Source organism: Planococcus citri, chromosome 2 (assembly GCF_950023065.1).
Source record: "Planococcus citri chromosome 2, ihPlaCitr1.1, whole genome shotgun sequence".
In the NCBI taxonomy this organism is placed as follows: Eukaryota; Metazoa; Arthropoda; class Insecta; order Hemiptera; family Pseudococcidae; genus Planococcus; species Planococcus citri.
The window spans coordinates 69,882,752-69,909,480 of NC_088678.1; the positions used below are offsets into that span (position 1 = coordinate 69,882,752).

Here is a 26,729-nt window from a genome sequence, read left to right on the forward strand (position 1 = left end):
CGATGGGCTGTAAAAAAGATGCAAATAGTATTTTTTTCCCTACGAGTATCAACATCTCAGAAAAACATGACGATAAAAAATTTAACACTCCATCGTTTAAATTGTTGAGCAAGTACCAACTTCGAACAACGACATCGAATTTTGATGCACAACCTGTGGCTGCATTTTCTTGTACGTAGTGGAAATTAAATTGGAAATTTAAAAAATTAAAACACGTGTTTTTCTGGAAATGCTTTTGAAAATTGAAAAATAATCATAGGTGAATTTGATCTGGTCTTACGAGGAATTTTTTCAACTTATCGACTCCAAATGAGCTGAAATATTGTTTATTCCTCAGAACCTAATTTTAAGCACTCAAACTTGATTTTGAGAATTTTTGAAAATTACAGTGAATTTTGAGATGATAATCTGAAAATTGAATTCCTTATGAAGCGAGTCCAATGCACTGGAGAAAAGTTGACATTTGGTGTAGGGTTTAGATCGACTTAGAAGTGGTCGTAATTTGTCGAGGGGTAGTCAAATTTAATAACTAGGTACCTAATCAATTTTCAAATTTTTCAACTTTCTTTTTTTGTAAAAATTACAATGGCAATAATAATGAGCTATTTCAGCAATTTTTCTAAAAAAATTTCTTAAAAATCAAAAAACTGATTTGGACAGCTCAAGATTTGATTCCAAGATGAAGATTATCCCAATTTTAGCTTGAAAATAAAAAGCAATGTTTTTCAAAAAACACAGTTTGAGAATTACCTATTTATTATCGATGAGTCGTCGTCGTCGTTCCTTATCCTTTACAGGACATTGGAAATCGCATTTTTGTGGTAACCTAACAGGGTTGAGGCGTATGCCTATTGCCACTGCGATTATTCTAGGGAATCGACGTTGTTTCGAGCTTCCACTAGTAGTTTCCCGTTGCTTTCTAGTGACATCTACACAAGCACCTTGGAGCTAGCCGGGTAGTTTAGAGACCCTGAGCTCCTCAGTGTTGACCTCTATAGACGCTCGAACCAGTTTCAGCTTTTTGATTCTGCTAACAGATGGCGTGCATTATCTGTTAGCTCGGCTAAACTGGTAGTCCCACGGTACTTATTAAAATACACTTCAAAACAAAAGTAGGTGGCTACCACCTCTCAACCATTTCCCCTGCATTTCAAAAAAAAAATCATCAAAGAAAATTTTATGCGATCTGACAAGAAATAATGACAAAAAATTTCATAGAATTATTCACAAAATTCAAATCGAAAAACCGTCTTAAAATTGATTCAGAATCGTTAAAGGTAAAAAAGGAACCTTTTAGCGAGAAGTTGTAAAATTAGGAAAAAATAAACTCTTGCTTCTCAGTTTTTACTTTTCATTATAGTTCAAAGCTAAGTGTTCCATCATCAGGCTTAAGTCACTTGACAAAACTTGGAAATGGAAAAAGTGAAATTTTCTGACAGTTTTGGAAAAAAATTGGATTTTCTGACAATTTTTGAAAAAAATGGAATTTTTTGACAATTTTGGAAAAAAGTTGGATTTTTTGACAATTTTTGGGAAAATGGGATTTTCTAACAATTTTGACAAAGAAATAAGGTCTTTTATGGAAATTTTGCCATAAACATGACTTTTTATGACGCTTCAGACAGAAAACAGGAGCTTTTGACAAATTTGGTAATGATCACTTGGTGTTTGAAAAGCTTTGCACTAATAAATAGTAAAAACTGAGAAGCAAGAGTTATTTTTTCAAAATCGTTAATGAATCCAATCAAAATCAGAAAATGTTTTTGAAATCCTAATACCAGCAAAATTGATTATAAAGATTACACAATAAATTATTTTGAAAAAAAATGAAAATTCATTCAAGTAATTTTCCAAAATTGTTCAAGAATGTAAGAACTAAGAACCCAATCAAAGTAAAAACAAAAACATCTTGCGCAGTTCGCAAGATCAACCGACTTTGCTCTAAATATACCCCAGTAATTTACCAACATTTATATCAGTAATTTACCAGACATTACGTAAAAATTTACCAATTTATCAAAATGCGCGGAAGTACCCAAATTTACCGATTTAATGAATACGAAAAGTCGAAAACATCGACAAAATAAAATAGTCAATCATAAGTAGCCATCATATTACACTTTTATGAAATTGATTTTCAAATAAAAATTAGCGTACTTATGAAGACGTAACCGTCATATTACAAGTGGAATAATATATCAGGAAAATTGTTGACAAAAAACAAAATTATTACCGAAATTTACCAATTTACCGAAATTTAGCTATTTACCAAAATTTACCAATTTACCAAAATTTACCAATTTACCTATTTACCAAAATTTACCTATTTACCGAAATTTACCTATTTACTGAAATTTACCTATTTACCAAAATTTACCTATTTACCGAAATTTACCGAAATTTACCAATTTACCAAAATTTACCAATTTACCAAAATTTACCAATTTACCAAAATTTACCAATTTACCAATATTTACCAATTTACCAAAATTTACCGATTTACCAAAATTTACCGATTTACCAAAATTTACCAATTTACTAAAATTTACGAATTTATCAAAATTTATCAATTTACCAAAATTTAACATTTTACCAATATTTACCAATTTACCAAAATTTACCAATTTACTAAAATTTACCAATTTACCAAAATTTACCAATTTACTAAAATTTACCAATTTACCAAAATTTACCTATTTACCAAAATTTACCTAAATTTACCGATTTACCCAAATTTACCGATTTACCCAAATTTACCGATTTACCAAAATTTACGAATTTACCAAAATTTACGAATTTACCCAAATTTATTAATTTACCAAAATTTACGACTTTACCAAAATTTACGAATTTACCAAAAATTACCCCAGCAATTTACTAACATTTACCTCAGTAATTTACCAGACATTACCCACTAATTTACCAATTTTCCATTTTACCAAAAATTACCCCAGCAATTTACCAACATTCACCTCAGTAATTTACGAGACATTTCCTCACTAATTTACCAATTTTTTACCGAATTTTAATTACCCCAGTAATTTACTGTCAAAGGTTTTTACCAATTTACCAAAAATTACCCAAGCAATTTACCAAAATTTTCGACCAACTTTAATTACGAGTAATTCACCAAAAATAACTAATCATTTTATTTAGGTACTAAAAATTACTATTAATTAACAAAAAAAAAAAAAAATTATCAAAATTCACTGGCTATTTACCAAAAACTTAATGTTTTTTGTTAAAACAAAAATTACACTAGAAATTTTTGAAAAATTTTGATTTTTTATGGCAAAAAAATTTTGGACGGATAAAATTAACAAAAAAATTAACAAAAAAATCAACAAAAAATTTTCTCCTCTTGACTCGCGCGGGATTCGAACACCCGACCTTCGGCGTACCAATCTGCAACCTACACACCCTAACCACCCCATCTGTTTGTTGGGGGTGAGCCGTTTGCGAGATATAAGGGTTTACACAAATTTCTGCTTATCCATAACGTTGAAACACACTTAAACGTTCATATCTCGTAAACGGCTGAATCGATTTCGACCAAATTAAAAATTTCTCTAGTTCAGTATCAAAGCAATATTTTGCCATCATCAGTTTCCACTTAAAGTTCGGAGCTTTTGAGTTCAGCGTGACACAAATTTATACATAAATTGATATATAAACTTATAAATATATAAATAAATAAATATATATATAAACTTATCTCGTTTTGCGCCATATGTCTTATCGTGATCAGCACACTCCAAAACCTCAAGAAAACCCACCCCCACCCAATTCCTCAACCATCATGACAAATACAATACCTTACTTTTCCGTTTCCGGCAAAGTCGGTAAAAAGTAGATAAAAAAATTCGCCAAAAACATTTAGTAGGCAAAATGGATTCAAAATCAGAAAAATTCTTCTCTATGTATCCAAAAAACTACTCAAACTGTGAAGAAATTTATTCAAAAACTTCTCAATTTTTTTTTTTTTTTTGTGTTTATAATTACTAGATTATTACACCCTAACTACGTAAGATTAAAAAATCGACAAAAAATTGAAAAATCATCCTAAATGATCGGCATTTCGTGAAGTGCTGGAAACATGTCGGTAGGGGCCAAAAAGTGGGAGGGGAGGGGTCGCTCATTTTGAAAATTTTGTGCAAAGCTAGCGGAAAGGAGGGGGAGGGGTGAATTTAAAGAAATTATCATCAGAACTAAAAAACAATGCAGTACAAATTTGGAAATTCTCTATTTCTGGGTTAAAATTCTATAGTCCACTTTTCGAGAAAAAATCTTTCAGATTTTAAGTCCTTTCTGTTGAAAATTAAATAAAAAAACAAAAACAAAGTGAGAAGCAAAATTCGGGGATTTTTTAAAATTTTTAATTTATGGGCAAAACTTAATTTCTTCTAAATTTAGTTCCATTTTCAAAGTTTTCCACTTCCTGTTTTTTACTTTTTCATTTTATTTTCAAAATTTTTGATTAAATTTTTCATTTTATTCATTTTTTAGAGTTTCTTACTTTACAATTCGAGTTTCCATTACATTCTCAGAATTTTCCATTTTGTATTCAGTTCAAGATTTCATTTACGCAAAACATTTTTTTTTCATTATCAATTTTTTATTTTATTTGGAGTTTTCACTCAAAAATTTTTAAACTTTCGATTTCAACTAAGTACAGTTTTCAATTCTTTACAATCAATTTTTGATTTCTGTTTTAGTTTTTGGTTTCATTTTCAGTGCCTACCCTTGTGTTTCATTTTCGGAGTTTTTGATTTTTTTTTTTTTTTTAGTTTTCAATTTTATTTTATGTTATTTGGAGTTTTCAAGCAAAAGTTTTCAAACTTTCGATTTCAACTAAGTACAGTTTTCAATTCTTTACAATCAATCTTTGATTTCATTTTTAGTTTTTGGTTTCATTTTCAGTACCTAACCTTGTGTTTCATTTTCGAAGTTTTTGATTTTATTTTTTTAGTTTTCAATATTTTATTTTATGTTTTTGATTCTATATGCATTTAAAATTTTCTATTTCAGTTTCAGTTCTCGATATTTTATCACCTTCACCACTTTCGATCTAATTTTTAGTCTATGGTTTCATTTTCGGTATTTCCAATTTTATTTTCACTTCTCATAAGTTTATTTTCTGAGTTTTCAGTTTTAGACTCAATTTTTAGAGTTTTTGATTGAATGTTCAGGATTTTCAATTTCAAAATCAGTTCGACTTCATTTTGAGTTTTTGGTTCTATTAGGTTTGTATTCATTTTCAGAATTTTCAATTTGATTTTTAGAATTTTCAATTTGATTTTTAGAATTTTCAATTTTATTTTCATTAATTTCCTTTTTAGTATCTAAATTCTTCAATTGAGAACCTCATGAATGAATTTACTACCTTTTGGAAAAATGTCACTCTCCTTTTTCGCAGTCGTTGATTCGTTATTAGAACGAACAAAATTTCAACACCCACAAATTTGCTTTTCATCTCATTATCTGAATAATTCAATTGAATGATTTTCCTTCCGCCATGCCCTGCCCTTCCCCCTCTTCCTTCCCTTCCGAAAATGAAATGTTCCCAAATGGCGAACTGATGCGGAAATTTCATTCATAATTCGCTTTTGTAAAAACACATTTTGAAAGTTCATTATATGCATTTGGAAACCCCTGAGGTATTTTTAGCGTATTTCGTGATTTTTCAGAAACCTCGAATACTCGGAGAAATTAGGCGATGTTTCGAAGCGATTTTCTTCCTATTCTGTACTTGAAATTTCTCGAATTTCGGTTTCAAAAAAGGCAAATTGTTTCATTTTATAATATCCATGCAGATAACCCTTTAAACTAAAAATAGCTCGTATTCGAAGTTAATTCGCTTCTAGTCGAATACGTCGACGTTTTTGGAATTCTAAAATAACATTCACTCCTCGCTCGAAAATCTGATAATCGAATCTAATAGTCGTTTTGAAAACCACTGTGCTTTTTACAGCAATTTTCGCTATACCTTCGTATATCTACTCCTACAATCGTTTAGTTTTATAGATTTTACAACGCAATTTATTCTTAAGTCTTTGTAATCTACGAGATCAAACTGCTGTGCTTTGAAAATGTCCGTACCCCGGTACCCCCGCCTTCCTTCTATCCTCTCTCTCTGCCATCCATTCTAAATTGAAACTTTATGGAAGAAAACCAAGCGTACATTAATGTAAAAATAAAACTAGGCGATTTGTACGTAAATTAGCCCTTATAATGAAAAAATAACGAACCGTTTTCTCGTCCTATTTTAGATACCCCTAATTCACATCACATCAGGAGAAAGGGCGAAAAAAAAAGGTTATCTTCGGCGAAAAAAAAATACAGATAGGAAAAAAAATCATCGTATTGAGAAAATCCATCTCGGTAAACATTTCGAATTTACGTGTAAAGAAGCACAGAGAAGGGTAATTGAAAGATGAATTTTAAATCATCCCTGACGCGCAGTTTGGGAAATACTGAAAAGCATTAAAAATTATATTTCGCCGAAGCGTAGCCTACGTACGCGGAAGAAGTGGAAAGAAAAGGTTTTCAAAAGCGAATAATATAAATATTTAAATGAAAAGTTTGCATTCTCGATAAAGGCAAACTTTCGCGTATATTAAAATTTTCATTCGACCAACCTTTACCAACCCCTGATCTCATTTACTTTTTTCAATACCCGACCCGGCCGACTGAATTATGTACTTATATTCGTAGGGTTAATTCTTTTCGTTGAGGTTACGCGATTTTTTTGGGTTAAAATTTACTTATACTCTGACGAAATGAAATTTTTATTTAATTTTTCACCATTTAACTGCAGTACTTATAACTGGTATAGGGAGCGGTGAAATTAGATTTAAATACATTAATAGTACGACGTAAAAAGAAAAACGTACCGAGAAAACGACGAATTGCGAGCTTTACAGCGATACGCGATGCTTTAAGAATTATAAATCTAAAATCTCTCCTCGGTCTTCGACGACGACGAATGGAATTTTCATAACGTACATAATGAATTCGCAAAACGTAAAACCTTTTGAAATTCTCCATAAGATTAAACGTTTTCGCTGCTGAGACTTGTCAAAGTTATACATTTCTCAAAAGCTCAACTTCTTCTCCTCCCCCCAACTTCTGTTGCCTCGGAGAACAGAAATTGTTAAATTTTCGCCCACTCGTCGTTTACGTATATACCGGGCTACAATATGCGAAGTGTGACATGAAAAGGCGTTCATTACGCGAAAAACATATACAAATAGATATCTTCTACGTTGTAGTACGTACGAGAACGTGAAGCTATTGAGCTTTTACCGTCTCTCTCTCTCTTCTTCCTCTATTTTGTCTCATTTTTTCCTTCACGTACGTGAAAGCTCTTCGTCTAATAAACGGAATTAGGTTTATACTGTGCGGTCTTTGTGTACTAAAATTATATGTACTTATTTGCGAAGTTCTTAGGGTACGTATAAGTTGGAATTTTTGGATTATAACGACAACGTAGATTTGTTTTCAGAGATTTTCTTCATCTTTCTTGTATAATATGACTGACGAGAAACGTATTAAAGCGGTAGAGAAATACCCTGCGACACTCCCATTTTTTCCCTCCCCGCCCAAATAAATAAATCGAAATGTGATTTTTAAAAATTTTGTGCATTTGGAAATTTTTAAAATTTTCCATGTTTATGAATTATGATTCATGAAAATTATCAGAATTGAATCTTGTTTTTGATGAGTAAAGAACTGGAATTTAGTTTAATTTCTGTTTTCAGTCTGTGGAAACAACAGGAGGAGCTGTAAGAGGACTTGAAACTGGCACAAATCAATCTGGACAGTGTAAAAAATAAAATGCTGTCAATTCAAATTTCAGCTCTTCACATCCCCTCCCCCTTTCCCCCAATTGATCGACTGAGAAAATGCAGAATACTCATCAGCATGAAACTGTCAACCAAGACAAGGTGGAAGAGGGGCCTTGTGGCATGAAAAATTACTACAAAAATCAAGAATGTAGCATGAATTTTCAATTTTCATTTTGAGAAAATAACAAACTCTTTGTTCATGGAATTCTTAAAAAAATGGAAAATGTTTACTTATTTGAAGGTTTTAGAACGATTTGAAATTGTGATCGAACAAATTAGGAAGTCAAAAATGAAAAATAAAAATGTGCACTCGTACTTATAATCAAAATTTTAGTTTTTCTGCTTCAGGTTGATCAAATTTTGATATTTTCATAGGTACGAAATCAACTTCTGAATTTCCAAACAGTTTACAAAATTTCATTGGAAAAAATTCATTGCGTTTTTATTTCACACTAGGCCTAAAAAAATCGTTGCTGGGAACTCCCCACTCCCAGCTCATCAGAAAAAAATCAAAGGAACCTGACACTAAAATATTGCAATGAAAATTCTCAATTTTAATAGCAGAATTCACTCAAGCAATAGCCTGTTCAAGTAAAAAGCTTTCCTGCCCCCGCCTTCTTCCAAAAATTTTGGTCTCCCTATTTATGGCGCCCAACGTTGAAAAAAAAATCAAAAAATAGTCGGCTAAGCAAAGCTTTCGTTAGTTGCTAAGTGTGGAGTAGCTGTGATCTAAAATGAGATCGAGAAAAATGTGCAAATAAAACTAAAGTTTTCTAATAAATAAAATTTTAAGCTGAATGAAAAAATAGCCATAAAAAAAATAAAATCGCACAACCGAAAATTGAATTGAAAATTCTGAAATGAAATATGAAAATAAAATTGAAAACTGAAAGTGAAATTAAAAATTCTGAACGCAAAATCAAAAACATGAAATAAAATTGAAAACTCGAAAAATAATATCAAAAACTCAAAATAAAACCGATAACTCTCAACATACGTAAAATTTGAAACTGATCCTGAACCTCAAACCTAAAACACAGAATTAAATTTCCGAACTTTAAAAAAAAAAGAATCAAAAACTGAAAATAAAACCCAAAAAAAAAAAATGAAAAATGAAGGAATAGAGGATATTATCACTTTCAGTGTTTTACACAATAAAATAAAATAAAAATGAACTCAAAAACTAAAAATTGAATTGAAGAATCTGTAATTAAAACTGAACAATGAAAATAAAATCGAAAAGTTACGATGAAAAAGGGAAAACTGCAGAAAGTGAAACTGAAAATTTTGAACGTAAAATTGAAAACTATAAAATTGAAAACTCCATAAAGAAAATCAAAAACTCAAAATAAAACTGAGGATTCTGAGAATGAAATTACGTAGAAACTGAAAATGAAGTCAAACATCCTGAAAATGGAATTGAAAAACCATAAAATAGAATCGTATTAACTGAAAATGAAACTAAAAACTTGGAACCAAAAACATAAAATAAAATGTGTAAACTCTAATAAAAAGGATTAAAAACTTTTTTTTTTTAAATCTGAAAAATCGTTTCAAAAACTGAAAATGAAGACTTAGAAATTGTTTGAAAATGAATAAAGAGCTGATTTGTTAAATTTTGGAACGTTTCAAGCCCCTCTACGTCTCTTTCCACTCACTGTGAGTCCCAAATGTCCCTCGCTGTCTCTAAATTATCCATTTCTGTATTTCTGGGAAAAAAATTGCCGAATCAGGGCATCAGTAGTAAGGGTTGAAAGTAGACCTCCTGATTAAAAAGATTAAAAATCGATCTTGATCGAAAATCGATTAATCGAACCCCGGAAATCGACTCATCTGCGATTTTGGAGTTAGAAATGAAAAATCAGTTTTTGCCTGAAAAATGAATTTTTTGATCGAAAATCGATTAATCGAACCCCATGAATCGATTTATTTGCGATTTTCGATTTCATAGAATCGATAATGTTCAAAATGAAAAATCAATATTTTAACCTCAAAAATGAATTTCCCGATCAAACATTGATCATAATTGAAAATCGATCAATCGAACCCCGGAAATCGATTCATTTACGATTTTTTAGAGGTTGAAATGAGAAATCGGTTTTAAAAATGAATTTTCTGATCAAAAATCGATTAATTGAACCCCATAAATCGATTTATTTACCATTTTTGATAACTTATCATCGATTATGTTCAAGTTGAAAAAATCAATATTTTAACCTCAAAAATGAATTTCCTGATCAAAAATTGACCGAAATTAAAAATCGATTAATCGAACACCGGAAATCGACTCATTTGCGATTTTCGATTTCATAGAATCGATCATGTTCTAAATGAAAAATCAATATTTTAACCTCAAAAATGAATTTCCTGATCAAACATTGATCATGAAAATACATTAATCAAACCCCAGAAATCGATTCATTCGCGATTTTCGAGTTTAAAATGAGGAATCGATTTTAGCCGTAAAAATGAATTTTTTGGTCAAAAATCTATTATGATCGAATATTGATTAATCGAACCCCATAAATCGATTTATTAGAGGTTTTCGATTATGTTCATGTTAAAAAAATCGATATTTCAGCCTCAAAAATGAATTTCGATCCTCATCAAAAATTGATCATAATTAAAAATCGATTAATCGAACCCCAAAAATCGACTCATTTGCGATTTTTTTGAGTTTTGAAATGAGAAATCGGTTTTTAAAATGATTTTCTGATCAAAAATCGATTAATTGAACCTTACAAATCGATTTATTTGCGATTTTCGATTACTTATTATCGATTATGCTCAGGTTGAAAAAATCAATATTATTTTAGCCTCAAAAATGAATTTCCTGATCAAAAATTGACCGAAATTAAAAATCGATTAATCGAACACCGGAAATCGACTCATTTGCGATTTTCGAGTTTAAAATGAAGAATCGATTTTAGCCGTAAAAATGAATTTTTTGATCAAAAATCTATTATGATCGAATATTGATTAATCGAACCCCATAAATCGATTTATTAGAGGTTTTCGATTATGTTCATGTTAAAAAAATCGATATTTCAGCCTCAAAAATGAATTTCGATCCTCATCAAAAATTATTGATCATAATTAAAAATCGATTAATCGAACCCCAAAAATCGACTCATTTGCGATTTTTTTGAGTTTTGAAATGAGAAATCGGTTTTTAAAATGATTTTCTGATCAAAAATCGATTAATTGAACCTTACAAATCGATTTATTTGCGATTTTCGATTACTTATTATCGATTATGCTCAAGTTGAAAAAATCAATACTTTAGTCTCAAAAACGAATTTCCTGATCAAAACTTGATCATAATTAAAAATCGATTAATCGAACACCGGAAATCGACTCATTTGCGATTTTCGAGTTCGGAATGAGAAAAATAAGTTTTAGCCTGAAAAATGAAACAACCTATCTCGAAAATATGCATCCAGAAAAAATTATTCCCAAATCTAAAGGTACCTCAGACCTATCTCTTAATTTGAATTTTTTGCAAGTTTTTCAAAAAGTGGAGTAATTGTAGCTGTCTCATCAATTTTTTTTTCGAATTTATAAAATTTTTAATAAAAAATGTACTCCTTAAAAATATAATTTCGGGTATTGAACTCAAAAGTTGACTTCAAAATTTTACCTTAAAAATGTCATTTTGGTTACTCACGTCAAAAAAGAACTCGTTCAAGTCGTGAAAATGAAAATATGGCTAGTATTAAATTTTTTTCCCAAAACCAGCCAATAAATCCCTTTATTTTCAGACACTCGAGAAAATTTGCAGCACCTTGACTTTTGTGACCGTGGAGCTAAAATGTGAACAACCGGACGGGTCTCTCAACCAAAAGAATTAAATCCAAACACGAGGGGTCATTTTTTCACAACGTTCAACCGATACAAATACCCAAAAACCACCGTAAATTATCACACGAACATAATCGTAAACATTTTTCATCTCTTATCACACTTATCACCGGTACAGCTAACGATACCGCATCCAATTAAAAGGTTGTCGCTTTCACACATCAACACATTGTAAAGTACCAAGTTCACCGCACCGATCATAATAATAATAATAATTATATCCGAAATGAGTAATATTTTAGATATGGCGACATTCCATTCGAGCCCATATCACATATTGTGCATCTTTGCGTTGAGATTGTGTGAGATACTACCAATCCACTAAACCAGAGTTCCAAACTCCACAAGGTTGAACATTACGGGTATTACTGTATGGTGTATTGTTATCAATAATACGAGTATAAATAATCACTCAGCCTCAGCCTCAGCCCATTTGACATCCTTTCAATGACCAATAATACGTGAAAAAATTACGCTCTTTTTTCAAACAAATATTTAAACCTATATTGTAGGTACGTAGGTATAAATAAAGAGAGGAGAAAAAAATAATAAAACCAATATGATTAGAATTGATCGAGCAGTAGTTATCTCGATCATATATACACTACCGGGGATAATATGTATGTAAATTTGTACACAGTATAAGAGATATTAAAATACACATTATTACGTATATACGTATACCGTATAGAGTAAATGGGAGCCAGATGAATCAATGAAGAAGCAAAAAATGGATAACCCTAGTTTTTGTTCGTACAATATGTAGAATGTAGATAAGTAAAGTAGGTACAAGTAGTATTCTTCAAACGCTATAGGAAGTTGGCATCACGTCGCTCGTTGCTATTGAGTTGAGCCAGTTGTACATTGGTACAGATAAATAATGGAAGCGGTGTTGAGAGGAAATGTACCTCGGTATCTCTGGAGGACCTACTAGTAGTACATTAAATACGGCTAAAATACCGCCAAAATTCTCACAGCCTTCTGTCTTTTAACGAGTCACCTCTTCCATATGATCGCTGTCGTCCTGCGCCATGTCGGTAAATATCACAAAAAGCGTAATACGTCAGCGGTGTCTGAAACAACAGACCAATCAAATCGACCAAAAAAAACCAACGGCTATCTCTTAAAAAGTGCATTATGTTATCGTCTCATCGGTTGATTGCATATTTGTTTACATTTTTCAGGTGTCTCAACTATAGTAAAATGAATAGAATGAGTAATCGTCTTGATAATATTATTTTTTAACGCGCACTATTTTTATACTAATTCGGGTCAGTTAACACCTACCCAGTACCTAATTCCTCGCCATAGGCTCTACACAGTCGAGAAAATTGAACTCCTCCAAGGCCTATTTTTTTTTCGTGTGTGTTCTGTCCACCGCGGTAATAATCGTAACTAATGTCAATTAAAGGTCACACTTGATGGCCATGATATTTACCTTATGTAGGATATTCTGTCTTCTGTCGTAGTCGTCATCGTTATCTTTAGGTATGTAGGATAATAATTCATACGGACTATATGGAAATATACTGTATTAACGAAATGCACTTTGTTGACTAGCATCGTTTTCGAATTCGCTCCAAGCTGTGTTCAATTCGGTGAAGATTAATTTGGCTAGAGCTTCGTTCGGTGTACCGATTTGCTGGAAGGAGAAAAAGAAAACACGCTATGATTAATTTAGATAACGAGGCGAGATCAATTCGTTTAAAAAAATCGGAGTTTTGTAGGGGGAAAAGAACGAAGTAAAATTATTTCCATAATGCAAGGCACATCCAAAGCAGTCGACAATATGATTATGTCGAGTCAAAAGTCGGAACTGGAAAAATTGTATTGGGGCATTTGATGAAGTCTTCTAAAGTGTAGAGGAGAAAGATGATTTGAGAGGACTAAATTTTGGGGATGGAATTGGAGAAGGTACAACACAAAAATCGATATTTAAAAAAAAAAAAATTGACGTATATGCAAATTTCCAACATTTTGAATCTTTTTTTTTGTTGAAAAATTGGGTATTTTCTGAACCAGGCTTATTCCTGAATTCGAACCAATTTGTACTAATCCCAACCCTCAGTGCCCTCTCAGCTCTTAAATTTTGAATAAAAAAACAAATACAAAATTGATTGAATTTTTTAGATACACCGATCTCAATTTTTAATTACCTGACACACCCCCCCCCCCAAATAGGAATCAGTTGTGTGTCACATCACATTTTCACTTCTTTTTTTTTCAATTTGGAAGCTGGGAGGAGACTTCTTTTCAGCTATTATCCCTAAAAAAAACATTCTCTATGAATTTTAGCCTTTTAATTTGAAATTAAGTCAAGCCAGGAACCCCCCCTCCCACAAAAAATATGGAAAAAATTAAAATTGTACACGTTTTTATAAAAAGTTTACATAGTAAATTTTGAATTTCGTCAATTTTGGTCAGAAAAGCTTCATTCAATAATTTTGACTGAATTTTCGAATCTAATTTCCCGAATTAATACTCCTCAAATTACCATTCCTTAAACAAGAGTTTTATGCAAATTGCGACAAGAAAAAAACAGCTGGTGTTTTTGGGATTTTGGCAAAAATTATGTCTTTTTTTACAACTTTTACACAAAAGTAGGATTTTTAGCAATTTTGGAAAAAAAATTGAGATTTTTTGGTACTTACAATAAAAAATTTATTTTCTTTTTGCAATTTTGACAAAAAATCCACTTTTTTGCGAACAAAACAGCACGTTTTTTTTTTGAGATTTTGACCAAAAAAAGACATTTTCTCGAATTTTGGCAGAAAAATAGAACTTTTCAGCAATTTTTGGTTGAAAAAGCAGGATTTTTAGCAACTTTGATAAAACATTATGATTTTTTTACAATTTTTACAAAATGATAAAAATTTTTGCAACTTTGACAAAAAAATGGAAATTTTGACCAAAAAAAAAATGGTTTTCTGCAATTTAGGCAACAAACAGGTTTTTCTTGGTAATTTTGATTTAAAAAATCAAGATTTTTTTTCGCAGTTTCAGTAAAAAATAAAATTTCTTGGAAACATTTACCAAGAAAAAAAACAAGCCTTTTCAAGCAATTTAAGCAAAACCAGCACTTTCCCCCACCTCTGTGCATTCGGGATGTGGTTCAGGGAAAGTGGATTCAAGAAACCTCTTTCTCCATGAAATTAAAAAGTGTAACTTGAGCTCCTTCGAAAAAATGATTTTTTTTAAAAAAGAAGAGGAATGTTCAAATAAATTTAGAGACAGAAATCAAAAATTGTCATCCATTGCCTTTTTTCCTATCTGAACAAAAAAAACACTGCTTGGGACACCGAGGGAGGTTTTTTCTATGAAATAGGGTTATGTAAAGTTCAAACTTGACGATGAATAAATTTTTTTTTAGAGACTGGGAGCCTCCAAACAAGGAATTCAACATTGTTTGAGGGGTGAGGGAAATTTTCATTTGAAAATAGGGTAATCTGGAAGGATTCTGACAGGAAATTATAAACATTTTCTACAAAATTGAGGAATTTTCGATTTTTTTTTTTTTGAAAACATGATTGTCTAGAAGGATTTTAACAGGAAATTATTTTCAAACATTTTTTGCAAATTTGGGGAATTTTCGATTTTTTTTTTTTTTGAAAACGGGATTAAGTATTTAAGAAGAATACTGACCAGAAGATATTTTTTACAAACACCAAATTTTTAATTAGAAAAAAAATTCAACTTTTGGGGTTTCATGAAATACTTCTGATTTGTTGCAAATTTGAAATTTGTCACATAAAAATGAATTTTTTGTTCAGAATTTGTTTCAAGTTACTTTTATTTTAATTAGTTTGTTTTGTTTTTTTAAAATTGCTCAAGAATTCCACATTTTTAGTGCTTTTTTAAATTCCAGATAGATACGTATTACGAAGAGAAAATAGTTGAAACTATGTGATTATGAAGAACCCCTTACGTTTTCTTTTTCACCGACTTCTGAAAAATGAGAATCCCAGGAAATTATTGTAAATTTGGAAAAAATGTATCAATAAAAAAAAACGGCCTTTCCAACAAATTACCCCTTTCCCCATCCATTTCTCAAAAATCGAAAAAGAACCTTTAAAATCCATCAAAACTTCACTTCTAGTTATTTCAGATCGGATATTGCAAATTTTTAAATCAGTACAATTTAAATCCTACACTCTGACTTCCCAGCTTCGGATGTGAATTAATGTTTTAGACTCTCGTTCAGTTTTCAAAATGGGATAAAAATGCCCTATCGAACACAGTCAGCTTACCTTATCCGGATGCACCGTCAGGCAAGCTTTCCTATACGCTTTTTTCACATCAGCCGGTGTGATTAGCTGATGCATTTCGCAATGCCAATTAGCTCCTGGCCACAGAATCGTATGCATTGAGCATAACAATGCTCTGATATTCTTCTTTTTGCCTTCCTTCCATTCATGAACCTGCAACCAAAAACACTCAGTGAAGAAAACCAACTCCGTACACTTTAAATGCTTGAAATTATTATTCTACGTTGGTATAAGACCAATAATAACGTAGGTGTACCTTTAATTTATCGGGATCCATTTCTTTAGCCATTTCGACTTTGCGCATTTCGTTCATCGTTCTCGTACCGGAGGTGGTCTTTGAGCTAGTAAATGAGTATCCTTGACTGCCCAATAAGTCACCGAATATGTCTTCGCCGCTTTTACTTTTTTCCGGCTTGTTATTCGCTGCACAAAGAACACCAACGATTAAGTAAAATAAAACGAATTTTCGCACGACGCAGGGAAAATAAGAGTCCAATTCACGTACCAGCATCGTTTTTCATGATGTTATCAAAATGAGACCGGTTGTAGTTGGGTTCCATAGGTGACTTCATCGTTTTGATTGGGCTACCTGCGGAATGAAAAAGGGGGAGATTTAAGCATGAAAATTTTCTCGTATAGAAAATAATTTGAATCGATGATGAAGGGCGATTAGAATCTTACCAACGGGAGACATGGGATTGCTTGAGAAATGTGGAGCTCCTCCGTACCCGGTTGAACGATTCTGGGATGATATTCCGGCACCTAAACCGGTTGTATTTCCGGTCATTGGTTTATCTGCGCGAAATCACACGATCGGAATCAAAAAAACATTCAATTTACAAGGTGATTTTGCGGTAAAATAGGTACCAATTCTCTTACCAATATTACTAAAGAGATCAGACGTAAGATTAGGTGTGCTAACGTTGCGCTGGATATTGGTCATATTACCCAGGAATCCGGCGTTATTACTATTAAATGCATTCGAAGAGGCCGTCGAGCTGAATAACGTATCCTGAAATGCAAATAAAATTCACAATCACATTTCTCGTTCTTTGTTTCCTCTTCCCTCCCATCATCGCCGATTCGATTCCTCACCTGAGACATATTTCCGGTAAAATCAAACGGATCGAAATTCACATTCGATTTCTTTTTCGTATCGTTGACAGAAGAAGGCGGAGGTACAGTAACAGGAGGTACGGTTACATTAGGTATATTTGTCGTTGCTGTAGGAGCCGAAAACGAATTCAAATCGCCTAGCAAATCCATAACATCGTTTTGTTTCGTTGTACCAGAAGAAGCAGCCGGAGCTGAGCCCGAAAATATATCGTTTAACGGATCCGACGTATTGATATCGAGTAGATTAACTTGATCTTGTAATTTTTTCTCGTAACCGGCCGCATTGTCGTCTAAATTGAATATATTAACGGGTTCCGATGCTTTTGGAACGGGTTTAGGCGACGGAGATAAATTTAATAAGTCGGCGTTTTGTTCGTCTAAGGTAGGGCGATGTATTTGATCCTAGAACACGTAGAAACATTAAATCATTAGACGTCGAAATTCGGAATTGAAAACACGAACAAAAAAAATGATGAACTAAAAGTGTTTACCGGTGGAGGAGGTCTTCTTGGAGGATCACCACCGGCCGGCGGAGGCGGTCTAGGCGGAGCAGGTCGCGCCGGAGACATTTTCTCGGTAACTTGAGCTTTAGTTCCTGAAGAGGAAAGTTTTCAAAATTATTTTTTTTCCAAACAATATCATTGAAAATGAAATAAAATGAAAAAAAACTAACCGAACGAATCTGTTAATTCGTCAGCTTCCAACTTGGACGTGAACAGAATATCCGGCGAGTATTTATTTTTCAGATGATTTTCCCAAGGTAAATCGCGTGTTCGAGCTGATTGCAGTGTTTCGAAAGTTAAAACGATGTTGAAATTATCCGTTTGATAGAATTCGCCTTCGGACAAATCGTCTAAATCTTTCCTGCGAAATTAACCGCCATTATTTGATTTCAAAGAAATATTTCTAACAAAGAGGGGGACTTTTTTGGACAGAATTGCTTACTTGGAACACGTTATGGAATTATCCGATGATAGGAAAGTGGTATGGAATTGATATTGAAGAATTTTTATGCCAGTTGGTCGTCCCAGAACATATCTAGAATGATATACGATGACTGTAACGTCATCCATCACTTTGACGTTCAAAGGCAGAGACACCTGAAGTATCAAAATGACATTGATTAAAAAATAAAATACGCAGATGATCCATTTTTTGATTTTTTTTTCCCATCATTCAAAATGTACCTTTCCATGAGATACGTTAAATAGCACCATTTTTTCGTATTCTTGTTGCGTGGTTAGAATTCTATCTTCGCCTTGATATATTTCAACGTAAGGTCTGCAACCATCTCTGTAAAATCAACAAAAAATAAGTCACTGCACCATCTCCTCGTATCACTAGAAATTATACGAATGAAATTACTTATTCTTATTGAACAAAGGAACCGGTTGCAAGGTAACAGACGTCAATTTAATCGGATAACATCCCTGATCCGCAGATTTCTTCAAAATCTCACAAAAATATTTCAAATACCTGTAAAAATATGACAAATGATAGATCAAGGATTAGCACAATTCATCGGCGGGTCAATCCACGTCAATTTGACCAAAATTTTAAAATTACCTCATCTCAGAAGGCTGCAAATTAGGTGGCGTTCTTTTAACAGCGAACATTTGCAGGGCATCTTCGGGTTTCGCGACGAAACCCACGAACATTAGGAATGCCGAAACTAGTACAGCCGAACTCGATTTACCATCCTGGAATATGAAAAAAAAATCACACAGTAATAAAATTGAAAATGTATACAAGATGAATTATGAGACATCTAAAAAAAAAAAATAATAATAAAAATGAAAAATTTTGAAATTTATAGAATCATTTAAAGAAATGGTCAAACGTGAAATGTTTAAGTTTTGAAAAAAAAAATCCCTCAAAATAAAATCAACGAAAAATAAGTCTAAAAAAACCATTAACAACCCAATGAAATATAAATCAGAGACCTAGAACCTCGCTTCACCATCCCTCCTTCTAATGAAATACACACACCAGTAATTTGTAAACAAAAACACGCCGAAATCCCCCCCCTTCGTCTCCTCGATTTACTACTTAGTACCGAAACCGATAAATTAATTAACTTCGCAATCGATCTACGTTGAACAGGTTTCCTCTGTTTTACCCACTAAAAAATTCCAAGCTCCTGCTGAGCTCTTGAGCACAATAATAAAATAAATAAAGATACCTACCATGCAACTAACAATGCAGACATTACGTTTATCTGTCTCCAGAAACATATACATATCTTGACAAGCGTTATACAAAGAATACAACGAAGGAGTTCGTCGGGAAATATTCCAATTACAATCGACCAACTGCGAAAAAAAAGCACTAATTAGTTCACAGCCTATCAAAGTATTAATTATTCGAGTAAATTTCAATCTTACTCTTCCTTTGCCTATTCTCGTATTCGGGTACGATCTTCTAGATACGTTATAAACCGAATAATGAGTGGAATGATGCTTGGATTCTAATAGTATACGAACATCTTCGGCGCAATTGCTATTCGTTGTAAGTTCTAAACCTTCACCGGGATATGACATGACCGCCAAACGAGACGTCAAGTAACATATATCGACTCCAGATCTAGACATGCTTCTGCAACAGTGAAATAATCGAGATAAATATTCACTTCTCCAAACTTCGACTGCAGATGAACCAAAAATACTGACGATTGCACTGATTGAACCATTTTCGTGGACGTATCCTTGATATTCTTGAATAATGATCCGGCTCCTCCTTTCAAAGAAGAAAACAGACCACTGCCACCTCCACCGAAAGCACCGCCGCTCAGACCCGAAGATGAAGATTTTCTCGGCATTGCTTCTTCTCTGTAACGCATCGTAAATTGTGTATTAAATCAAAACTGCAACGAAAACATTCCAAGGATACAACGATACATGTTCAGATTTTATATAGTACCTTGAAGGAGGAACTGGAGCGTGACTCGGAGTTGAACTAAATTTACGTGATGGTAACTGACTAGATTGTTGTTGATTTGTGTCTAAGATATCTGCGTTGCTTTCAACAAGTTCCTCTTCTACGAAAAATACTTTCAGTTAGAAAACGATTACTCGGAATTGAGGTTCTTATCAGATTACAAACCTTTTCCAATAATATCACTCCATTTTTTCAACGGTTCGTTCAGTTTGAATCCGGTCGTTTCAGCGATCACCGCTACTTGTTCTAATAAATCATTAATACTGTATCTAGTACGAGGATTCTCTTTTAAACAGCCCTCTGCAAATTAGAAAACAATAACCGATTAAATGATATCATTTTACATTTAACATTAGTTGGAATCGAACGAGAAATCGATAACTTACTAATAATATTATGAAAAACTCTGTGCTTGACGTCATTCGATGGAATGTTGTAGTTGGCATTTAGAATAGCTAATTTAGCCGAATCTTCGAACGGATGCTTTTTAAAACAAAGCATATACATAATACATCCCAACGCCCAGATATCCGATGGCACACCGATTTCGTGATTACTCCACGTATCCACTTGTTCGGGAGCTCGATACATAGGCGTAGTGCAATGAGCTATCTGCGAAAGCGAATAAATCATATTCAAACTTCGATGCTCGAATTGATCTTAATTTTCTAACAAGAGCCTTACATCATCCTCTAGAAGAGCTCTCCTTTGAGCTGACCAGCTTTCATCGGGTGTTATAACATCAGTCGTAGCGCTACCAAAATCACACAACTTCAATTTACCGTCTTCTCCCAAAAGGAAATTTTCCAACTGAAATTACCCAAAATATTACAAACAAAGATCGAATCATGCATACAAAATCATCAACGTTGTGTTTATACCTTCAGATCTCTATGAATTATGGGAGGATTCTGCTGGTGCAAATGTTGTACTGCCAAGCAAACTTGATAATACAGGATGCTGATAACATCTACAGTAAGAACAGCTGATTTCGAAGCTACGATATCGACCAGAGTACCCTCTGAAATGACACAAGATTAATTTCCGAATTCCGACCATTTCATCGCAACAGATCGCCAACTTACCAGGACATAATTCCATTAAAACCAAGTATTCGTATTGCCCATGATTTGATAAGCTTTTATCAGTAAACGCTGAAGCTAAAAACTGCGCTATATTCGGATGTCCTGATACTTTTCGCTGAATTAATGTATTAAGAAAAATATTTCATTCTGTAGTACGATAAATTACACTTGGCGTATTTCACGTTACAAATCAATTAGCTACGGTACAACAACAACGACGTATTGTTAACGGTACTTTGTTATAGTAGCTGCTTTCTTGTACTATTTTACATAAAAGCCTATACTACGTTATATTAAAAACAAAAGGATACAAATATCTGGATTTCTTTCATAACATTCCTATTCGCTTCTTCATCTCCGGCCAATATCCTCTACGGAAAAATAATTCATATTAAAGATTTCAACAGCATATTTTATACCAACTTAACACATACGTACTTTAATAGCGTACACTTTCCCATTATCTAAACTTTGAGCAGCGTAAATAGTCGAAAAACCACCTGAAACATTAGCACCAAAAGTTAAACACGACTTGTATAACATATTATTAAATACGCACGTGTAAAAACATGAATAAGAAAAACTAACCTTCAGCTATGACTTTCTTAATACGTAGTTTATAATTGGCAATTTCTGTCACCCCGTTCAAACATACGCCACTGCTTTGCTCCGAATAATTACTCAGGTAGCCGAAAGCTGATGAGAGGAAGTCAGTCATTGTGTTTCACTCGATTTTCTTCAAGAGTTGGCAAGCGAAGAACGATTACGATTCCAGGAAAGATGATCACAAAAGCGAACTGATCTTCATGTTCAATAGTGTTTCTTCCAGTTCAAAAACGTTTACAGATACATTGTTTCATGCATGTGCACCGAGAGAATGACTAATGAAGAAAATTTCCATCGAAATTAGCAGCTGCCACTGCCAATAAATGAATGCAAAATGCAAATTTGTTTACTGAGAAATTTTCTATTATCAATTTTTTTCTCCTTTATCTTTGACAACAACACAAAGTACACAATGCGTGGGTGTTTCGGTTTCTGTGAAAATGAACAAAGGCGACATTTGCGCAAAAAATACGACGCGTGTTTGACGTTTTTTCGGTATAATTGCACACTTTTGGAATAATTACATAATAATTAGGATGAAAATGAGATTAAGTAAATCAAAGAAATATTCAAAAGCTAGAAAAATCACTTTTTTATGGAAATTTTGGCAAAATAAGACTTTTGAAAAACAATCACGAAAATCAATCCTGAAGACTACCTAGATTGACCATGGTAGCTCAGGTAACGGTACACCGCATCAGGTATCCCAGCACTCAAAACATCCAAAAATCATCGAAAACTTGTTGAAATCGCCTCAAAAACGACGTAATTATTCAGAAAAAACTAATTATTAGCATTCATTGAGGTTCAAATGACACAATGAAACGAAATTCGACGCCATTTGACACTTTACGTATATAAAACCCATTTGTAACCGAGTCTCATTTCGAGAACCTTGATTTGATTTCCGCTAAAATTCCGCTGTGATGCTGTCGCAGCAGTATTGATAATATAGACAGTAAAGGGAAGACTTCGCACTATCGTTATAAAAATGTACATTTTCCGTGCGCAAGGTTTTCGTAATCGCGAAGTTGCATGCGCGAGCGCTCTCTATTATTCACAGCGCGAGAAATGTACGAACTACGTAGATTCGAGAGCATCGCTATAGAATCGCGAAGTTACATGCGCGGCGCCCTCTACAAATTCTTCAAAACCTGGCGTCCGAAACGCGACTGGTTTTGATTTAGTCCCGCTTTGAGTGCGAAGTCTTCCCTTTACTGTCTATAATTGATAATCAATTCATGATACTGATAACAGTCATCTAAAAAAATTGGTCTAGTCAGAAACTACGAAAGTGATTCATAGAAACTATTTTTACAAAATCTGTATCTATTCTACACCATGTTATCGTTATCTGGCTGATCTGACGTTAGAGACAGCGTAATTTCCACGTTATCGAAAGGATGTCAACCTACAGACGAGCTACTCTTCGAATAGAGGAGGCTGATTTGAGATGTAATAAAGCAGGATGCACTTACTATGGAACTCCCCAATGCGAAGGGTTTTGTTCGAAATGCTATCGAGAGCATTTACAACGGAAACAATTACATAGTAGTACATCGTAAGTACCAAGCGTAGTGATACGGTTACAAGCGTTATACAAATAGTCGTTAGTACACCCGAAGGGAAATAATTTATCGTAATGACACGTATTTATACAACCATATGGTAAAATGAGCAATCTGTTATCAAATAGTATTGTTGATGGTGTTCTGGTGCCGAACGAATTGTATCATTGATATCCTCGAATGGTTTTTATTTTCAGTGTGACTCGTCCTGCAGCAGCAGATCAGGCTACACATTCGCCTCTATTTTCCAACACAGATCCGAAGAAGTATCAGCCATCGTCGGATAAGAAGAATAAACTATTGAGGTCGTTCAGATTCAACAAAAAAACGTTCGACAGAAGTGGTAAGTCTTCCATGTGAACTAGTAACCGACCATCGTTCGTATTCAAAACGGCTTGATTTCTGTTCGCAGATGATTTGCAGTCAGATTTAATAAACATGTTCTCCATCTCCGATACACCTCACGAGCTTGAAAAATTACGCGAAATAGCCCAATCTTTGTTCGTGGATATGGGATCAACCATCGAAACAGATACGTACAAATGTATCCATTCTTATTTGAGGAAAATGTATAGCGAAGTAGAATTGGGATGCAAGTTCAAACTAACCATAGACGATTTATCCATGAGAACGCAGAATTTTTATCAAGCATTTTCCAAACGTATGGAGACCCAGAAAGCCTACGGAGGTTCGTAAACGTAGTATGTGGTCAGTTTTTTACATCGTGGTTTGTGATATTGACTCGATTTGTACGCTTTAGGGTTAACTTTGGAGCAGAGGGAAAATCTGATGAATTACGTGGAGAAGTTTTCGATGACGTTGCTTCATCAAGTCCTGTTCTGTCCTATTTTCACCAATGACGAAGAAATGGATCTCATTATTCAGAAACGGTACTTACTCAATCTGAAACAAAAAAAAAATATTTCAAATTAGTATAGTTTTAATCGTAATAATGTTTTTAAATCAGGATTCGACAACTGAATTGGGTCAATGCAACTCATCTGGATTGTCATATCGATGAAATGAACCCCAGCGTTCGAGATTTAGCTTTCACTTCGATGTTAGGTAAACACCTCTTTAGCTCCAATGTTTCATCTGCTCCTCTTTTACATTTTAATTCGGATGTTTTTTCCCCCTGTGAACAGAATTATTGAACATGGATTCTGCAAAAGCCCCTCAAGATAAACTGAATTGTGTTGTGAAATGTTGCAAGAATATCTTCGAGCTTCTGCAGTACGCTGTCGGTGGTCCTGCTTCGGCCGATGAATTCCTGCCGTCTTTAATTTTCGTTGTGCTGAAAACGAATCCTTGTCGTCTCAAGAGTAATATCAACTATATTACGAGATTTTGCAACGCTAATCGCCTGATGACCGGAGAAGATGGATATTATTTTACTAATTTGGTTGGAATCACGATTTTTATATCTCTTCTTTTTGACCATAGAAGGAATTGATGTAATTTTTCATTTATTTTATAGTGTTGTGCTGTTTCTTTTATTGAAAATTTGGGTGCTGAGTCTTTGAATATGACTCATGATGAATTTGAGCAGTACATGAGCGGAGAAATTATTTCCACGAGTACCTGGGAGTGTGCTCTAGTCATTTGTGAGGTAAGAATTCAAACTGAAGCTTTGTACTTTGAGATTGAGAAACAGCTATCGATGTTTAAATCTTATTCGAATTAATTCATCGATTATTGTGTGTTTTTTTTTCAATTTCAGAATATGCAATTGATGTACGAACATCTATCTACTTTGGCTGAGCTGAATAAAAGACAGGATAATTTCTTTATCGAAGCTGAGGAATTTAAAAACGAAATATTAAAATTCAAGGTAATGATTTACTTCACCAGCAGTCTTACCTACTAGCTAAACAACTGGCTCCTTACTCATTATAAAACCTACTTCATTTTTATATTTTTACATTTTAAAATTTTTTCTTCAAGGACGACATCAAAAACAGAGTAGAAAATATCATAGCCGAATACCCGTTGAAATTAAAACGCGAACTAGCCGAATCTGACGACCACCCTACCTACGAAATACCTCAAAATTCCTCCTTCATTTTCGTAAGTACTCGTCATTTTCATCACATCTCCACCTACGTAAGATTTATCCTCACCATCTCACGACATTTGATTACAGAACCCGTCAAAAATACCACCAAACAAAAACCTCGAAGAATGGGCAACCTTCGGTAGTCCAAAAATCCCTCCACCATCGTCTATACCTCGCCATCTACTAAACAGCAGCACATCTTCGAATCTAAGCTACGATTTCGATTTATCCGATCATAGCACCGATAATAGCCAAGCCGAAGATTTGATTTCATTCACCTCGAACGATTTCAACAACGATCCTTTACTAGACGATTCTTTGACATCGCTTCGACACACAGGAGATAGTGCAGAACCACCGGACGGCACTGAAAGTCTGGGATCATCGTCCGAATTAGATAATTTACTGCAGCCCGCATCTCTCCCGAGTAAAAAACCACCCATTGCTAATGTACCTGAATACAAGGTAGGGTGAATATTATTATTTTGTCCAGTCAATTAAACGTTTTCGTTGAAATCATACGTATGTTCTGTTCTTCGCAGGGATTTTCATCTCAAGGTTTCAACATTCCTAGCATACCGTGTGATACCGGTAGCGTCCACGTAACCGATAAGAATTACTCGCTGTTGAATGATTAATTTGTTATATCGACCATTGTCATCTGTACGACAAATTTAAAATGAGCGATGATGAATTTGCACCTGTCTACGTACACTCTTTTAGTCCAAAGTTTTTAATCGTATTATATCGCAGCTACACAAACGTTCATTGTTACGTGTTTTCTGTTTTACTTTTGTTTTTTCTTGTTTTTTTTTTTTTTTTTTTTATTCGTAAAAGCATTGAATTTGCTTTTTATAGATTTTACTTTCACTTTTTCCCTTCTTTTTTGATTAGATTATTAATTTTCCTTTGAATATATTGCAAATGTTACCTATTTTTATTACGCTGTTTTTTTTTTCGTTTTTTGCAAAAAAGATGTTTCTGTTTTTACAGAGTTTCTTTTTTACACAAATTATTGTGGTATCTGCATTTTAATTACTACTGATTTATTTTTTCGTTTAAATTTACGTACGATTATAATTTTTTTTCCAACATAGAAATTCTAAAATGACTGCTTAACCGTTAGAAAATTCATTTGATGAAAACGTAAGGGAATAATTTGGATTCCACAGGAGTGAGGAGGAGAGGAGGGGCAGTAAAAATTAGATCAGAATTTCTTTCATTTTTCAATTACAATAATGAGTCAATACTCAGGGATACAATATCATTTTATTTTTTTCAAACTAGTTCGTTACAGATTTAGGGAGGTGAATTTAAGTCAAATGTATCAATTAAGTTCGAAAAAGAAACCAAAATGTAACCAAAAAAGTGCCACAACGTGAGCAAAA

At 33.3% G+C, this 26,729-nt stretch overlaps 2 protein-coding genes across 2 annotated transcripts; one reads left to right on the forward strand and one right to left on the reverse strand.

Annotated features, from left to right (window-relative positions):
• Nucleotides 1-12,250: 12,250 nt before the first annotated feature.
• Nucleotides 12,251-22,103, reverse strand: aux (cyclin-G-associated kinase). The gene is made up of 26 exons (XM_065352719.1): nt 21,700-22,103; nt 21,550-21,611; nt 21,423-21,482; nt 21,112-21,226; nt 20,908-21,047; nt 20,711-20,836; nt 20,413-20,638; nt 20,192-20,326; nt 20,009-20,126; nt 19,759-19,917; nt 19,474-19,684; nt 19,276-19,401; nt 18,656-18,789; nt 18,455-18,565; nt 18,277-18,382; nt 18,035-18,189; nt 17,763-17,953; nt 17,581-17,684; nt 17,069-17,491; nt 16,853-16,985; nt 16,655-16,768; nt 16,479-16,562; nt 16,230-16,396; nt 15,956-16,126; nt 13,147-13,350; nt 12,251-12,781 (listed from the first exon to the last, which is right to left on the reverse strand). Exons 1-25 carry the CDS (start codon nt 21,827-21,829, stop codon nt 13,243-13,245), a joined length of 3,609 nt encoding a protein of 1,202 aa, XP_065208791.1. The 5' UTR covers nt 21,830-22,103; the 3' UTR covers nt 12,251-12,781; nt 13,147-13,242.
• A 724-nt stretch (nt 22,104-22,827) lies between these two features.
• Rabex-5 (Rabaptin-5-associated exchange factor for Rab5) lies at nt 22,828-26,281 on the forward strand. Its single transcript, XM_065352723.1, has 11 exons — nt 22,828-23,278; nt 23,483-23,628; nt 23,698-23,973; nt 24,046-24,175; nt 24,253-24,350; nt 24,431-24,687; nt 24,763-24,894; nt 25,006-25,116; nt 25,230-25,352; nt 25,429-25,806; nt 25,884-26,281. Exons 1-11 carry the CDS (start codon nt 23,121-23,123, stop codon nt 25,977-25,979), a joined length of 1,905 nt encoding a protein of 634 aa, XP_065208795.1. The 5' UTR covers nt 22,828-23,120; the 3' UTR covers nt 25,980-26,281.
• Nucleotides 26,282-26,729: the final 448 nt, after the last annotated feature.

Coding starts and splice junctions, on each gene's coding strand:
- aux (XM_065352719.1), bottom strand. CDS start 21,829: ATGACTGACTTCCTCTCATCAGCTTTCGGCTACCTGAGTAATTATTCG. Junction 18,190..18,276: donor TTAACGTATCTCATGGAAAG/GTACATTTTGAA, acceptor TTGATACTTCAG/GTGTCTCTGCCTTTGAACGT. Junction 16,769..16,852: donor TGATCTCTTTAGTAATATTG/GTAAGAGAATTG, acceptor GATTTCGCGCAG/ATAAACCAATGACCGGAAAT.
- Rabex-5 (XM_065352723.1), top strand. CDS start 23,121: ATGTCAACCTACAGACGAGCTACTCTTCGAATAGAGGAGGCTGATTTG. Junction 23,629..23,697: donor AAAAACGTTCGACAGAAGTG/GTAAGTCTTCCA, acceptor TTCTGTTCGCAG/ATGATTTGCAGTCAGATTTA. Junction 23,974..24,045: donor GACCCAGAAAGCCTACGGAG/GTTCGTAAACGT, acceptor TGTACGCTTTAG/GGTTAACTTTGGAGCAGAGG.